Source organism: Pan troglodytes, chromosome X (genome assembly GCF_028858775.2).
Source record: "Pan troglodytes isolate AG18354 chromosome X, NHGRI_mPanTro3-v2.0_pri, whole genome shotgun sequence".
Taxonomy (NCBI): Eukaryota; Metazoa; Chordata; class Mammalia; order Primates; family Hominidae; genus Pan; species Pan troglodytes.
In genome coordinates, this window is record NC_072421.2 from 130,778,210 (window position 1) to 130,796,025 (window position 17,816).

The 17,816-nt window shown below is 39.5% G+C and overlaps 1 protein-coding gene across 1 annotated transcript in view; it reads right to left on the minus strand.

The window, feature by feature from the left end:
• Positions 1-17,816, minus strand: part of GPC4 (glypican 4) — a 113,982-nt gene that overhangs the window by 15,887 nt on the left and 80,279 nt on the right. Inside the window, exon 3 of the mRNA XM_529161.9 lies at positions 7,217-7,608. Within this exon, the coding sequence (XP_529161.3) occupies positions 7,217-7,608 (392 nt within the window). The remainder of the gene's footprint in view (positions 1-7,216; positions 7,609-17,816) is intronic.

Genomic DNA, 17,816 nt, shown 5'->3' on the forward strand with positions numbered 1-17,816 from the left:
AGATGATCAATTCCTACTATAAAACGGGACGTAATGTGCATAAAAATAAAAAGATTTCTACATTATTTACATAAGAATTAGGTTTGCTTCATTTGCTTTTGTGGGGTGGTATGATAGAAAGGGAATATCATCTGGACTGAGTACTTCCATATTAACTCATATATCAAAATCAATCTGAGTTATTGACCCATAATGACAATACATTGATACCAAATTTCCAAGCCTATAAAATCCTTCAAGACTGACAGAGGTCTTTCTTAATGATAAGGTAACTGTAGGAGGTACCTTAAAATTTAAGATTTTAGGAGCCAATCTATGTTTCATGATAAAAGCCAGTGTGTATGTGGGGGGGAAGATGCCTCATTTCCTTCTCAACTTATTAAAACTCTTTTAAAAATACTCATTCCTGCCTTCCTCAGGATATATACATTTATCATGACATCTGCATGCCATATCTGCTATAAAAAGCCTTTTCTGCAAAGACTCTTTTCATATACATTGAGACTTTCTACCCAATAACCTGCATTTTCCAAACACCACATTAAAAACTACTGCAAGCAGCCTGAAAAAAAAAAAATGCTGGAACAGAACTCTTCACACAGCCTGGATTTCATTTCAGTAATTCAGAACGAGCCTTAAGCCACATTACACAGTGATGACAGTCAACACGCTGTACTGAAGCTAGAAATGCATTTCCTTTTAGTTTATTTCACCTCCTAACATACATTCATTGCACTATTTTTTTGTTTTTGTTTTTTGCACAGCCAATAGTAGCAAGCAAGCAGAAAAGGTCTAGATTTTATCTGTTGCTTGGTAACAAAAGCACCCAATAGAAATAATAGAACTATTCCCAGAATTATGGTAAGAGTGATAGGGAACCCACACTTGCCATGGGATGTGATGAGTTTCTTCAACAATTTCCTAACCAGTTTTGAATTCAATGCATATACACAAAGAAAGGAGGATGAGAAGTTCCTAATGATTCCTCTAATAACAAAATCTAAAAAGCATAACAAAATATTCAGTCAGGAATATTTCTGGAGATGTTGTAGATTAAATTGAAGCTTCATAAATACTTGAAATGTGTCTTGTCTTTGTTTCAAATGATTAGACTCAGTTAACACTTATAAGTCAACCCCCTTGAAAAGGGCTCTATTTTTGTTTTGTGAGTATGTAAACTCAATTTATTCAATTTGACACCTCCTGTACTCCTACCATCCTCACCCCTTCCCCACTCCATAGCTTGAGTCCCATCTTCCTCTTTGCAATTCTAGATTTTAATATTGTGAGTGAAAAAGAATATTGAGAGTTGAATATGTGTCTACACTTTGCTTCTTAAAAGCTTTTTGTATTGACTATTTTTTAAATTTGTATTTATAATGATTTTGGGAAGTGGTAAAATAGTTTGTTTAATACTCTTGTAGGCTTCTTGGTTTCCCACAGTTAATTCTGAGAATGATGTCCAGAAGAATGCAACACGGGGAAGGCACAACTGCTTACATCCCCTTAACCTGGGAGGTGGGGAGATGCAAAACTAAGGCAAATAGAAATAAAGAGGGAGCAATGAAAATTGTTTTCAAGGCAGGACAGTCATTTAGACATCCCAATGGTGAGGCACTGATTTCTAATTATAGCTTCTGTAGTTTGGGGTGGGGTGTAGGTGTAGACATAGTCCCATTATGTCAGTGTTAACTGAAACCATGAGAATGCAACTCTCTTTGGCATAGGAGCTATTAATTTTCATGATGCATGTAACCACTTGTGCATTTCTGAAAGACCACAACAGACTTCATCCTTCCAGGCAAAACTGCTGCTACAAGCAGGTAAATAAGAAATGTATCATGAACCATGACAAATAACGATGGAATAAGTAATACAAAGATGTGTAGTACGAGGGTACTCTTGAACCACCTGTTACTAATTAAAGGGACTTTTGGGAAGTTTGAATTGTAAAGCTCAATGGAGTGAGCTGAAATCACTGGAGATGTGGGCCCAGAAAAAACAAAAGCAAGGCAAGTGTACTTCAACTATGAAGTGTCTTTCTCTTGAAGTAACTTAAGCTTGCTGGTGCTAATGGCCTTGCAAAGGTTCAGTGATAATCAAATCATTGCTCAACTTTTAACTGCAACCCCTTTGCTGCAAAAGTAAACTGGACATCCACTCACAAAGAGAAAGTGGGAACATCTCTAAGTATGCAAACAAGACCATGATGCTTTTCATATTTCACTTTAAAGACCTCTTTGTAGGCCGGGCACAGTGGCTTATGCCTGTAATCCCAGCACTTTGGGAAGCTAAGGTGAGAGGATCACTTGAGCCCAGGAATTCGAGACCAGCCTGGGCAACATAACGAGACCCCCATCTCTACAAAAAATAAAAAATTAGCTGGGTGTGGTGGCATGTGCCTGTAGTGCTAGCTATTTGGGAGGCTGAGGCAGGAGGATTGCTTCAGTCCCAGAGATTGAGGCTGCAGTGAGCCATGATCATGCCACTGCACTCCAGCCTGGGTGACAGAGCAAGACCCTATGTCAAAAAAAAAAAAAAAAAAAGAAAGAAAGAAAGAAAGAAAGACCTCTTTGTAGATGAGGTGGCTGATGAGGTGGCTCTCTTCAATTAGGGAACACATCCCTTACTTTGAAAGGTCTTTTCTTCAGGCCCGAAGCAATTAATATTATTGGGCACCAAAAGAAGAAATGTTCATTTCTTGGGTTGTTCTAGATCCACCTGCAAACTGTGCTTCTTGGGCAGGAGTTAGCAGAGGTGGGAACCCATATATATAAAAAACATTACTTGGGTATCCAAACTGGTAGAGAATCTTATTTATAAATTAATCAAATGAATTTTTCAACATGTTCATTTTGAACTGTTTTTGATAGCCAGATCCTTTATTGTCTTTCCAATACCACTGTATCTCAAATTTTTTAACTGGCTGTCATACTCCAAAAATTAATGTAATAAATATTTTCTCAGGTATGCAAGTATGCCTTGCATGCTTGTATGCAGATGCATTCCACAGATGGTAGATATTTATAGAATTCTTGTTTCAGCGCCTTTAGAAACTGACTTGATGCCTATATGTTTTATTCATTTAGATAATATAATTAATTTAATTAAAGGGTTTGATTTCAAGTCAGTCCTTAAATTTAGAAGCTCAGTTGTAAAGCAAAAACATTGTCTTTTTTAGGCATTCCCAATTGTGACCACAATACTTAAAGTAGCGACAAAACTTTATTTTCAGCTAAACAATTGGCAAGTTATGTTTCACTCTATGTAAATTCAGGCATATTGCTCCTATTCACAGTCTTCCCATACAACTACACAATTATCTCTTAGGCTAACATGAGAATACAATGACAATAGAATAGAGATCAAGTCTAAAAACAAAAATTGTTAGGGTTATATTTAGAAAGTAAATTTCTCAAGGCCAGATGTGGTGGCTCATGCCTATAATTCCAGCACTTTGGGAGGCCGAGGTGGGCGAATCACCTGAAGTCGGGAGTTCAAGACTAGCCTGACCAACATGGAGAAACCCCATCTCTACTAAAAATACAAAATTAGTCAGGTATGGGCGCATGCCTGTAATCCCAGCTACTTGGGAGGCTGAGGCAGGAGAATTGCTTGAACCCAGGAGATGGAGGTTGCAGTGAGTTGAGATTGCGCCATTGCACTCCAGCCTGGGCAGCAAGAGCAAAACTCTGTCTCAAAAAAAAAAAAAAAAGAAGTAAATTTCTCAAAGAATTTAACAATACTAAGGTAGACAGGGGATCTTTTTCTCTCTATTAAGAAAAATTCACACCAAAAGCAACATCAGAAAGTGATTGTCTGTAATCCCAGTGCTTTGGGAAGCTGAGGTGGGAGGATCGCTTGAGGCCAGGAGTTCAAGACCAGCCTGAGCAACACAGCGCGACTCTGTCTCTACAAAAAACAAACAACCAACCAACAACAACAACAAAAACCCAAAAATTACCCAGGCATGATGGCGCATGCCTGTGGTCCCAGCTACTCACTCAGGAGGCTGAGGCAGGAGGATTGCTGGAGCCCAGGAGATGGAGGCTGCAGTGAGCTATGATTGTGCCACTGCGCTCCAGCCTGGGTGAAAGAGCAAGATCCTGCCTCTTTTAAAAAAGAAAGGAGAAAGAAAAAGTGATTGTGACTATTTCACATTGGGTCACATACCTTTGTTGCATAAGTAAGGGTGTCTGAATCTTAAATATCAAAGTCAAGCTTCTTGGTTTCCCATGGTTAATTCTGAGAACGACGTCCAGAAGAATGCAACACAGGGAAGGCACAACTGCTTACTTCCCCGTAACCTGGGAGGTAGGGAGACGCAGAACAAAGGCAAGCCTTTTCTAGCCTTCAATCCTCTAACCTGCAATCAATTGTCTCTAAACTTCTCAGTTTGGCTACCCTCCCCATCCATGTTTGTAGGTTCAGTTCTCTAAAATAGCTCCAACCTTGCAAAGTGAGGCTAACACCAAAGCAGGCTTGAGTCTGCTGTCTGGCCCTTTTTCTCCAAGAATCAACACTGAAACTCAAAGGAAGGGGAGAGGGTTAACATAAAGAAAGTACTTTTCAAACTAGCAGAGGGCTCTTGACTCTCTTTCTCTTTGGCACAAGTGTACATGCACATGCACATGCATGCACAGATGTCCAAATCACACAGCAGTGTCTTTCTGCCTTTTCAGTGGAGGATGAACATGAGGAATTGTTGAAGGAGGGCAAATGTGCTGGGTGTACCACAATGCAAATAACTTTGATCTGATTCACTGTGCACTGTTTTAGGGACTCTGACAAAAGTATGTCCAAGATTAATAATGGTTGCTGGGTTGGCAGAAGTTCAAGAATCAGATATTATTCCTTTAATTATAACAATCATCTCCCCACTTACCCTCAACTCCACCCTCATATGCCCCAATAAATATTTGCAATTTATGATGAAAATATCAAAGAAGGAGTGAACAAAAACATACTAGAAAGAATTGTTTCCTGACAGTTTATGGCCTGGAGATGAGAGAGAGAACAAACAACATAATGAATGCAATCAATCAACTAATCCTTATTATCACCCAATTCTAATATGAAAAATCCCATGAGCACCTATTTTTCATAATAAACCATTCTTTAGAATCTTTATCCTCACTCTGGTGAATATAAGTTTTCTCTCCAACTAGAGTGACCCGTGTATCCTGGCCAGTCCACGACAGTCCTGGTTGCTTACTAACAATTAGTGACACCTGGCCAGCACGGTGGCTCATGCCTGTAATCCCAGCACTTTGGGAGGCAGAGGCAGTCAGATCACCTGAGGTCAGGAGTTCAAGACCAGCCTGGCCAACATGGTGAAACCCCATCTCTACTAAAAATACAAAAATTAGCTGAGTGTGGTGGCACATGCCTGTAATCCCAGCTACTAGGGAGGCTGAGGCAGGAGAATCGTCTGAGCCTGGGAGGTGGAGGTTGCAGTGAGCAGAGATCTCGCCACTGCACTCAAGCCTGGGTGACAGAGCGAGATTCCAAAAAAAAAAAAAAAAAAAATAGTGACACCTGTTGTCGTCTGAGCCTGGGAAGTGGAGGTTGCAGTGAGCAGAGATCTCGCCACTGCACTCAAGCCTGGGCGACAGAGTGAGACTCTATCAAAAAAAAAAAAAAAAGTGACACCTGTTGTCTGTGAATAATTTGTTAATAAGCACCTCCTGATTTAGACAGTAAGTGTCCTGTTTGGATAAAAAATTATATGGTCACCCTAACTGTAGATAAACTGTGAGAGGCAATCAGGTGTCTATTTTCATGTTTGTAGTGCTGTCCAGTTTTTATGCTGTCCATTCTTCCAGTCCTCAAAACAACCAAATGGCCTCGGCAGAATCTGCTGTTGTGCATCCAGGCTTTTTAGCAATGGCCTACAATTTGGCTTTCCCTTTGAGGGCCTAAAGTTGACAGCACTAAGATCAGCCTTGCAAAGATCACTTTGCCCCAGTATATTTATGTTTCTTCCCTGGTATTGACTTATGGAAAGGTAGAGGTGGTAGGGTCCTCAAGAAGTTTTCAGATTTCATTTGGGGGAGGGGAGTGGCAGTGAAGGAGCAGTGGAACCCCTTTCCCCTTGAAATCTTGCTCAGATCCCTACTGTGTGAAGTCAAAGAAAGCAAAGATTCTCTGGTGGAACTGGGAGATAAAGGCACAGTTGCACGGTCTCACCCACAAAAGACTTCCTTCTCTGTTGCTTCTGCTCAATGAGGCCCCTAAAGCAATATCCTGCTCAAGAACAGAGTCTATCGGCCAGGCATGGTGGCTCTCACCTGTAATCCCAGCACTCTGAGAGGCCAAGACAGGTGAATCATTTGAGGCCAGGAGTTCGAGACCAGCCTGAACAACATGGTGAAACCCTGTCTCTACTACAAATACAAAAAATTAGCCAGGCGTGCTGGCACACGCCTGTAATCCCAGCTACTAGGGAGGCTGAGGCAGGAGAATTGCTTGAGCCCCGGAGGTGGAGGTTGCAAGTGAGCCGAGATCCTGCCACTGCACTCTGGCCTGGGCAGCAGAACAAGACCCTGTCCCCACCTCCCAAAAAAAAGAACATAGTCTATCTAGTCCAATTCGCTGAATTTCCCAATGAGGAAACAGGTTCATTTCATCAGCTCCTGATCACATACTACAATTTCACTTTCTGTATTTGTAATTCTGCAGAGTCATGAGTCAACAGCAGTGTAGTCCACACTAATTGTCGTAGAAACCTGTCTTCCAAAGAGCTCTGAGTACACTTTCTAACAAGGAAACATATGCTCACAGAGATTAAATGCTTTCCTAGACTATGACTAGTAGGCTGACAGTCACACAAAACAACCAAATGTGGAGCCTGTGTGTGTATGTTTGTTTGTGCAGAAAGGAAGTAGAATAAGAGCTAAAATGGGTATGGCAGTATTAACCCACTTTAAAAATTAAGATTCCTGAGTAAATATATATTCCCCCTTCTAAGAATAGCTACAAAAAAAACCCCACAATAATAATGATAGGTGAAGATTCTGATCACAGTATTGTTTAGTAACTCTAAAATGTACATGTGTAAGGACAGTGTGTGGGAGAGAAGAGGTAAGAGAGGAAGAAAAGGCTGCTATTGAACCAACAGAATTTTGGTGATTTATTTTTCTACCTTTCCCAAACGTTCTTTTAACATGAAACAAAACAAAACAAAAACAAAACAGAGAAGACAAGGAGTACTTACCACGGAGACCTTGCTCACGACATCTCCCGCAACCGCTAAGCCTTGAGCAAAAGTACGGGCTGCTACAAAAGCACGAGTAACCTGGAGCTTCAATTTGCGAGGGACATCTCCGAAGGGCTTCAGCTGCTCCGTATACTTGCTCACACATTCCAGATACTCATCTGTAAAGTGGTACTGGGAGTTCACCAGGCGGAACATCCGCTCCAGGAGGCGAGCCCAGAAGTCATTTAGCATTTCTTCCAGGTTCACATTTCCCACCACGTAGTAACGTTTCAACTCTACGAAGAGATCTTTAAATAGCTCAGAATTTTGCATGTATAAATGGCCATATGTCTTCACAAACATATCATTCAGGGATTTCTCTGCATTTTCAAGTAGTTCTTTGAAGAATTCTGAAACCAACACCAAAAAAAAAAAAAAAAAAAGGAAAAACGAGAGTTGTCAGTGTTTAAATAACTGCTTTTCCAGTAAATTTGAAAACTGGAAAAAAAAACACAATTAAATTGGAAAACGTGTTTGTATATAGGGTGAATTTCTTTTGGGGAATGTGGCATCTCAGATCATTTGCCAATGAAAGGAAAGCTGTGTCACAAAGTCACTTACATAGGTGTCTGAGAGAGGAAAAAAATGAAAATTTAAACCAACAGCTTCTCAGGAGTCAGTACAATACACACATGCTCTCATTCTCTCTCTCACTTTCTCTCTGTCATAGGTGAATAAAGAAAAACTGGAAAAAATGTGCACATGAAGTCTAAAACATGAGATTTCCCTCAACTTTTTACTTAAGAATCTAAGCCAAAGTTAACCATGCCTTCTAATTGTAACCTAAGAGCAGGACAAGTGTTTTCAAAAGTCGTTATTTTACTTGGGCCTGAATTTTTTTTTCATTTCTCCTTTTCACTTATCTATATGATCATGCACTATAGCTGCCTGGAAAATGGTTGAGGCCAAAAAACATAATCAAACACCCCTACAAGCAAGCACATAAGTTTTCTGAAAATAAGTTCCTGGGTGTTTCTCTGTGACAGTAGTACAAATTGGGAGTATCCAGCTTGATCCTGGGTTTCTAAAGGATTTATACAATAACATCATGAGACTCTTTTCAATGTTCCTTCTGATAGTGTGTGTGTGAGTGTGTGTGTGTGTGTGAGAGAGACAGAGAGAGAGAGAGAGAGCACATGCATAATGGACTTAATAATAAATATAGCATATTTATGAGACAACATAAAAAAACTGAAAAATGTAAATGAGAATACCTGGTTATTTCAGATTTACTTTTTGGCCACCATACAGCCACAGCCTAAGTGTTAGAGATTTTAATCTCTTAACTACAAATGGCAAACTAGTTTTCTTCTGAAGCTTTCCTCAGGAACTTCAATGAAAAAACAAGCCAAAAGTGTATTTGTAACATTAATCATTCTTAAAGAATCTCTTGCCTGGTATAAAAATAAACACCTCATGATATCAAGTTTATAAGCAGGAAATATAACAAATACCAAAGCAAAATATAAGGACCACATCAAATAAGAAACTGCCTCTGAGTAAATATGGAACAGAAAAGAAAATATGACACCTACTTCAAAGCCAGAACATTGGTGAGCTTATCAAAATGCAATAGTTCTACAAAACCATTCTCTTCTCACATTGGGTGGGCAACTCAGAGACTGGCCACTAATACCAAATAGCTTTTCAAAACCTGGACTGAGGAAACTGAATACTTTTGCAGGGAGATATATGTGTGTGACTCTCCTGACATGCCAAGAGATTCTATACCTATGTCTCTCAGCCCCTAACTCATCACTTAGTTATTCCTTGAGGCCTGAGGATGAAGTCCACAGTCCTCCCTGGTTCCAGCTTTTCAAACATTGTAGGTATGGCTTGTGTTTTTTTTTTTTTTCTTTGCTTCTCTCCTTTTCCTTTTATCTAGTTCTTTTCCCTACTATTGCTTGCCTTTTATTTACTGGGCTTTCTTCAGAGAAAGAAAGGGAAATGGACTTCCTCTGCATAGTAAACAAATAGGCAGGTCAACTCATCCCCATTACAAGTGTGCAGCCTGACATTTTTACCAAAGCTCTCTCCCTGAAAGTGAGAGGGCAGAAACTGCACAAAGAGTTAGGTGAACAATATAAGAAGCAAACCAATCAGCTACCTGGGATGGCCTTTTATTTTCTCCAAAATCCCCTGAGTGGTTCTCAAAGTGTGGGCCTGGGACCAGCAGGATCAGCATCACCTGGACACTTGCTATAAATGCAAATTCTCGGCCCCACCACAGACTTACTGAATCAGAAACCCTGGAGGGTCCCTTTTGCTGGGCATCATTCCATTTTTACTATGGGCACTCTCAGCACCAGCTAGCCAACTGACTTGTCCACAGGCCAAATGGCTTGGTGGACAGGCCAAAATTTTCAGCTATCTGTGATTCTGATATACCCTAAAGTTGGAAAACAACTGCTCTAGCTGCTGAAACTTCTCCCATTTCACCTATCAGTTGCAATCACCAACAACTCAGGGGCTGTGTTGAGTATGAAGCAGTCAGGACAAGCATTAATGTTTTAATTAAGAGAAAATGTCTTTCCAATGAATTGTGTTTTTAAATAAATTTATTGCATTCCTAGGAATGACTTTTTTATTGTCTTGGGGACAAATTTTCTTGTGTGGAACTCTCTCAAGTAAGTGTTAACATAGATGATTAAATGTACGCAGTACTTTTCTAGAGTTCAAAGTTGAGAAGGGACCTTAAATGCCATCTGGTCCATGTCCCACACCATGCTTGAATTTTGCTAGCATCCTTGCCAAGTGGTGATTGCTCATGGAGGGCATAAAAGGCACACGTGGGTTGCGTTATTATATGACCAGTGTGTTGCACACATAGCTATCACATATTGGAAAAACAAAGCTTTGCCATCATTGAGAACAATATGCAAGCCTTGTGTGTCAATCCAGTGCTATTAATATTTCATGACCAAAAAGAGTGGATTCCAACAGCTACCACATGTCCTTCCTTATATTGAATTTTTATTATATTGCTCATAAAATTGGCACATATCAGCAGAAATTGGACATTCAGAATTACTTGAGTTGTGCTTTCAGACTCATTTAGTAAGTAATTCTCAAAACTCACTTGCATTTTTAAGGAACGTCACCTAGAGTCATGTTGGTTTTTAGGGGTGGGGTGAGGTGCGGTGTGACATTTCAAGCTTAGTTTTAATTTAAAACTTCTAATAAATGTCAAAGTTTAGCCTTTTGACAAAGTGCTGCAAGTCAAACAAACACTAAATCACTGAACTGAACACTTTACAGAAAAAGTAAAATATTATCAATCTTGGAGTTCCTCATTCAGGTCAAGAGCTTATGGGTGGATGCAGCCATATATAACATAGCTACTTTGGAGTACAAGAGAAATGGCCTAATGAAGAGGAGAATGATTTGAAACTGACATGCCCCTGTCCAACACCCACCATGGACCATACTTTGGTTTCCATGACTCACATTCTGTCCAGGAAAGTTTTAGTGTGTGTGTGTGTGTGTGTGTTTATGCTAGCGTGTACTTTAAGAGCCTAGATTGGTGCTATATACATACTAAATCCTAATTCATTTCATCATTCAGAAAATTTATTTTCTTTCCTTCACATTTTAAAAGACTCTTTAATGTGGCTATATAAGTTGCAAATATGAAGACCATTTGGGTGAGCATATGGTTAATAAATGCTTGAGAAATTCTATAAAACTGATAATAACGAGTTAAAACGTCATAATTTCTCCAAATGGGTATGCAATTTGACAAGTATGTACTGAGTGGCTCTTATGGGCTCAAATCAAAGCACATGGTGTTTTGCCATGCATCTTAACCTTCTTCCTGCACAATCAGACCATAATGAAAATTTCTGGTAAGACAAATTTCCCCCATCCAATTCACCTTTACCATACACTGCCACTCTCCACATACGGTTTTATGAGAATACCAGAGATTTTTTTAAACATCTATAAAATTGTTAATCCCTCATTACATACAAAAAGTTCCTAAATATTCATATATTTAATCTATGAGAGTCAACCAGACAAAAATCAGGGGATCCAGAAGACCCAGACTCATTTCTTTATAGATGGATTCTTACTAGCCCTGTTGCTTGGGACTATTCTACCTATGCCTTTTGCCTCAAAGGGACCTCATAAGGATGGCAGACATAATTTAAATTCTAAAATCCATAGCAATTAGGTACAATATCAACCAAAGCATAATAATTTGCTATTAGAAAGAAGGAGAAAAAATCCTTTTGCATCTGTTCCTCCTATTAAACTAGCAGCTCGCATGTTCTTGCATAATTCTTTCACATCCCCAATCCTCCTTTCTATTCCCATGACATTTACTTCTACAATGAGGAATGAAGCATAAATTAGCCATTCAGATCCTGGTCCACAGCCATCAATAGCAACTTCAGTAATCGCTGCAATGTTCATCTCCATTTTTTTTTTTTCAATCATTCTCAGAACTCAGAATCAGGGTCAGATCTTAACTGCTGAAGAAGAGCTGTACAGGCCCTAGACACCTAGCAATCATTGCTCATAATCATTATGCCTGAAACTAATTACAATACACTTGGTGACTAAGAGAGAACCAGCCAAGAGCAATGTAAACCAGGATTCCACAACGATCAAAAGCCAAGCAAATTGGAAGTTAGATCTGTGCAGCAATTGCTTGTATTCATGTAAAAATGCTGCTCAGGGAATCTGTTTTAAGTAAAGCTACTGGTGTCTGAAAGAAAGTTTGAGAAGTGGTGGTTTGCAAGGATTTGAAATATAGTGTCTGTGATCAGCGTTTATTTCCCCTTCAATTTTCAGTTTGAAGGCTTAAGTATATACGTTCTAAAGATAAAGCAGCTGCTACTCCTTGAGCTCATGAATGGCCACTCAACACAGGATGGAAATAAACACTGTAACATGCTATGAATCTAAAGCAGGAGGACACAGTGGGAAAAACAGGAGATCTCTCATTTGGGGACTGTATGACCTTGCTTGGGCAAAAGGCCTAATCTCTCTGAGCCTCTTTTATCCCATCCATAAAATGGGGCTATTATCACTCACCTCATATGGATAATGCTTGGCATAAAGTAGATGCTCAACAAATAAACATTATTACTAATATGTGAGATGATAGTGTTGTCACTCTTAGAGTTTCTTTGTATCTACAATCCTTTAAAAAAATCTTTAAAGAGTGGTTTTTATCTTTCCTAGTGGAGTCAAACATTATCCATCTGAGGGGACATAAATGAAGCCAAAGCTGCTGGAGGTCTTCTAAGAAGACGCAAGGCCTTATAAAATTGGGAACTGTTTATCCTAAGGGAAATGCTTAATGGTTCTACCTTTAAAGGTTGTGAAACGTCCCAGACATCTATGAGGGTGGGAGTGACTGCTGGGTGAAAAATAGGGAATGGGGAAACCTCACCCTTGAGAAGAGAGCTTACATTATATTAAACAAGAGAATACCATACACACACCACACACATATAAAAAATAAGAATAAATCAGCAGGTCAACACCCCCCACCCATGTATTTCATTTGCATACTACCTTCTTTGCCAGAAGTCCACTTGGTATAAGGATTGAGCTAGGGAAGTGTAAGTACTTTCCAGTTCTAAAATCTAATCATTCTAAATGCAAGTAGTACTAATTTAACATGGGAAAAACTAGAGTGAAAAGACAAAACTTTTCCATATAAAAGTTTTCTATGTAAATATCCTGTCTTTTAAAAAAGAGAAGAACATCATGTACTTCTGGAACTTCTATCCCCAGCTACTTGTCTTGCATCAAATAAACATTCAAAATTCTTGAAATAGGCCAAAGAACCTCCAGTTCTGCTACTAAATGCCACATTAGTTACTCCTTTATAAACAATCAACTGGCTATTGATTAATGCATTCTAGAATTAACCCATAACTTTAAGAGATTGGGGCCCTTTTCATTTGATCCATTTTTTTTGGTGCTATAAATTACCACCTGGTATTTACATTATTAGGAAGCTGCCTTTTACATATAAGGATTGATTTTTCTCTTACTATAAATACTGTATTTCATACCCCTGGTGTGGCATGCAAACATTAAGTTACTCGATCAACAGAAGTGCTGAAAAAAGAAGCCTCCTTGTAAATGCTATAAATCATACCTTTCAAACTTCTAAGAAAATTTAAAGAGTTACACCCATCGACTCTTTCACCTAAGATCAAGTAATTAATGAAGAACAGCAAACATAAGCATATAAAAATGTAAGGAAAAAAAGGAAAAGCAGCAAGCATTTTACTGACAGCCTGAAATTTGATTTATCACTATCTCCTCCTGCTTTGCTTTTTTGATAAAGTCTGCATACGTTTTTTTGTTTGTTTTTTAAACAGGCATTTTTTCTAGAGCACGGCATAATCTCACTCTTCTAAAGAGTGCCTGCTAAGGCTAGTGTACCAAAAGATCATATACTCAACTTATGTTTATCAATTGATAGCAAATCAATATGCTGCTCCTTGGCCAGGTGCAGCAGCTCACACCTGTAATCCCAAAACTTTAGGAGCCCAAGGCGGGAGGACTGCTTGAAGCTAGGAGTTTTAGACCACCCTGAAAAGTGAGACCCCATCTCTACAAAAATTTAAAAACTTAGCCAGGCATGGTGCTGCATGCCTGTAGTCCTAGCTACTAGGGAGGCTGAGATGGGAGAATCGCTTAAGCCCAGGAGTTCAGGCTGCAGTGAGCTATGATTACACCACTGCACTCCAGCCTGGGCAACAGAGTGAGACCCTAAGTCTAAGCAAACAAACAAACAAACAAACAAACAAAAAACAGGCTGCTCCTTGGTGGACAGGCCAATCACCAGCTGTAGCTCTTATTAGGAGCTATTAGCATATCACAGAGTACTAGGGGATTCTGCCAAAATAAGATCAGCCTTTCTTCCCAAAGTTGCTTTTATTCGTGAACACATTTTGAATGCTAAGGCTCCAAGGGAATAAATACAATGTTTACTGATGGCCCCCATCTTTGGCTAATGTGGCCAGGGACACAGGCTCAGTATTGTAAGGTCCCTTTTGCTGGGCATCATTCCATTTCTACTAAGGGCACTCTCAGTACCAGCTAGGCAATTGGCTTTAGCATGCCCAGAGTTCTGTGCATTCGGAAATGCCCAGAGAAGGTTTCAGACACGTATAAGTAAGCTAGGGAGCTGGAGGAGCCATTGCAAGTGTTCCATGTACTAACCTCTATGTGGATCAGTCAGAGAGGTACCATATAGCTTCAAACACACATCTCATAATAGAGTCTATCTGTTAATAATCTAATGTCAAGAGAAAAATCAGGCCAGGCACAGTGGCTCACGCCTGTAATCCCAGCACTTTGAGAGGCCAAGGTGGGCAGATCACCTGAGGTCAGGAGTTCGAGACCAGCCTGACCAATATGGTGAAACTCTGTCTCTACTAAAAATACAAAAATTAGCCAGGTGTGGTGGCATGCGCCTTTAATCACAGCTACTTGGGAGGCTGAGGCATGAGAATCACTTGAAGTGGCTGAAGTGAGCCAAGATTGAGCCACTGCACTCCAGCCTGGCCAACAGAGTGAGACTGTCTAAAAAAAAAAAAAAATTCAGAACATGAAATAGCAAATCATTATGATACCAATTTGCATGTATGTATATGCATTATCTATGTACACAAAAAGATTAGGTAAATACAAGAGTGACGGTTGGGTGCTGGGGATCAAGGATAATTTTTTTCATTCTATCTTTCTTGATTTTGTTCCCCCAGATATTTCAGTGACATTTTATAATCAGAAAAGTGATATACCTTCATGCTTTCAAAAGTAACTTTATTTCCCTTTATTCCCTTCATTCTATTTAACCACTGGAGGATTTGATGTATTTTTCTACTTTTCCAAATTTTCTACAGTGAGCACTGTAATACTTAATAAAAAGAAAAACATTATTTTAAAACTTCACCAAAGCAGTTTCCATATTTTTCATAAAGAAATATATAATTTTTTTCCTAAAAAGTATTCCTCATTATAGCAACTTGAAAAATATGGACAGGTAAGAAGAAAATATAAATATAATCCCCACTGCTAAAAGACAGTAACAATGGCTTATCAAATTTCCTTCCTCCCTTTTTCGTATGAAATACATGTTGTTACGTGGTTGAAATAAAATGTATTTACACCGTGTTCTTATGTAACACTATATGGTTAGCATTTTCTATGTGATTAAAACTTCTTCAGAAGCATCATTTTTTTTTTCGAGACAGAGTCTTGCTCTGTCACCCAGGCTGGAGTGCAGTGGTGCAATCTCAAATCACTGCAATCTCCACCTCTCTGGTTCAAGTGAGTCTCCTGCCTCAGCCTCCCGAGTAGCTGGGATTACAGGCGTGCACCACCACACCTGGCTAATTTTTGTATTTTAGTAGAGATGGTGTTTCACCATGTTGGCCAGGCTCATCTCAAACTCCTGACCTCAAGTGATCCACCCATTTTGGCCTCCCAAACTGCTAGGATGACAGGCGTGAGCCACTGCACCCAGCAGAAGCATCATTTTTAATGGCTGCATACAATGACACCACATGGACGGAGAATAGGGTAATCATTGTGGGGCATGCAAGCTTATTTCCAATTTCCTACCACTAGAAATAATGCTGTGATGAACATCCTATTAACATCATACATAAGTGTTTATGCAGATCTTTCTTTCCTTGGGATGCACATCCAGAAGTGGAATTACTAAATCAATGAGTATGAACATATTCAAAACTGCTGACACACTGCCAAATCTATCTGCAGAAAGGGTGTGTCCATGTACCATCCTTGCTGTTAGAGTCATATTTATTACAAGAGTTTCCATTGCTCTGCTAATTCTTTCGAGAGAGGGTGATGACGATGGGTGTGGACAATGAACAAGAAAGGGCTGAAGCCTGTCTGCACAGGGAATTCTCTCAATCAATCGGTTGGAGTCAGTGCTAGATCAACTAAGCCCTGTTCTTTGCCTGGACAGAAAGACACATAGAAGTAGAGCAGGCAGTGATGAACAACATTCCAAACTCTCAGGCCCAAAGAGCAATGAACCAACAGAGTTGATAAAAGCAGTTCATTTGAAGCTCTTCTATGTATTTACTTCCCTCCAGACAGATCCATTGCTTCTTGCTGATGTCATGCCTTCTGAAGAAGTCAAAGCTAAGAGGAGAGGCCCAAAGTTAAAGTGCTTTGGGCTCGTAAAGCTGCACATGCATTTTCAATCCGATGAGATAGCCAATGCTAAAGTCACAATTGGTCACACTTCAGATAACAACTCAAAAGGCAGAAAACCTTTGTCAATAGAGAAATGTGTGCATTTTGTCTGAGCTTTTGATTTGATTACAGTAAGCTGGCAGTGGCTCATTCTGGTCAAGTTTCACGGAAAGATTACAAAAGAATTAGCAAAAGTAGCTGGCTTTTTAGTCTCTTTCATATGGAAAGAAAAGAAAATAGAATCATAGAGGAAAGAGTAGCAGTGCTTTCAAACTAAATCGGAGACCACTGGCATAATCTGGAAGAAACACTGCATTTGCAGGAAGGCCAGAAGGCCTCATGTCTTTCTCCGTACTTTCGAGGCTACTCAGCCTATGAAATGTTGCCCGCTGTACTATAGCAGAGGTTTTAGAAAGCAATGATTTTTTTAATGTCTTAATGAAATGTGAGGTGAGGATTAAAAACCAATCAATGTTGTATATTATGCTATGCATATCTATGACACACTTACTTTGAGGATGTTTTAGACTTTTTCCAATGTAAAACCCTCTCAGGGGATCTTTAGTAAGTGTGGCTATATAAACGACAATTATCTATATAGGTAGAAAATAGTTAAAATCAGGGGTCAGGAAAATTCCAGAAATTTCAGCTTAGTCAATGGCCATGAAGCTTATCTGGACATATTTGTCTTTTAAGGTGAGCAGATAGCTCGCTTCCACTGAGGTCATGCCTTTCACGGGCATATAAATTTTAATGCTTCCTACTCACTGAGCCTCTGCACTGGTTAATGGCTAATATGAACTACAGAAAATTTGCAGTTAGTGATTAAAATGCAGATTCTGCTAAGTCTGAAGAGTGCTTCGTGCCCTGCCTCTGTGAAGTGATAGGAAACAAGGGGCCTTAGGGCTTAAGGGAAGGGTAACTGCTTGGTTTACACTTGGCCCATGCAGATAGATGGGACAGACAATTATTTCTTTTGTGTGCATTTTAAGCTAATTCAGAAAATTTCTACTATTATTCAAGTTAACAAGCTTCAGGCTCATGGGAGGGTTTTTCAAAGACCTGGTGAAAGTAGCTGAGAGTTAAAAAATGATAGAGGGAAAATAGAGGGTACCATACAGACGGCTAATTAACATCTTGTAAGGCCTTTCACTAAAGCAGCTGGTCTCGTCACATGTTTAAAAGATTCACAGAATTGGTAGAATTGAAAGGGTTTTAGAGAGCATCTAGCTCAACCCCCTCATTTTATGGATGGGAAAACTGAGACTCATTTAATTGCCCCAGGTCACAGTCACAGTGGGTTCACTGCAGAACTAGGATGATAATTCACTGTGCACTGCCTCCCATCCAAAGTTATTAA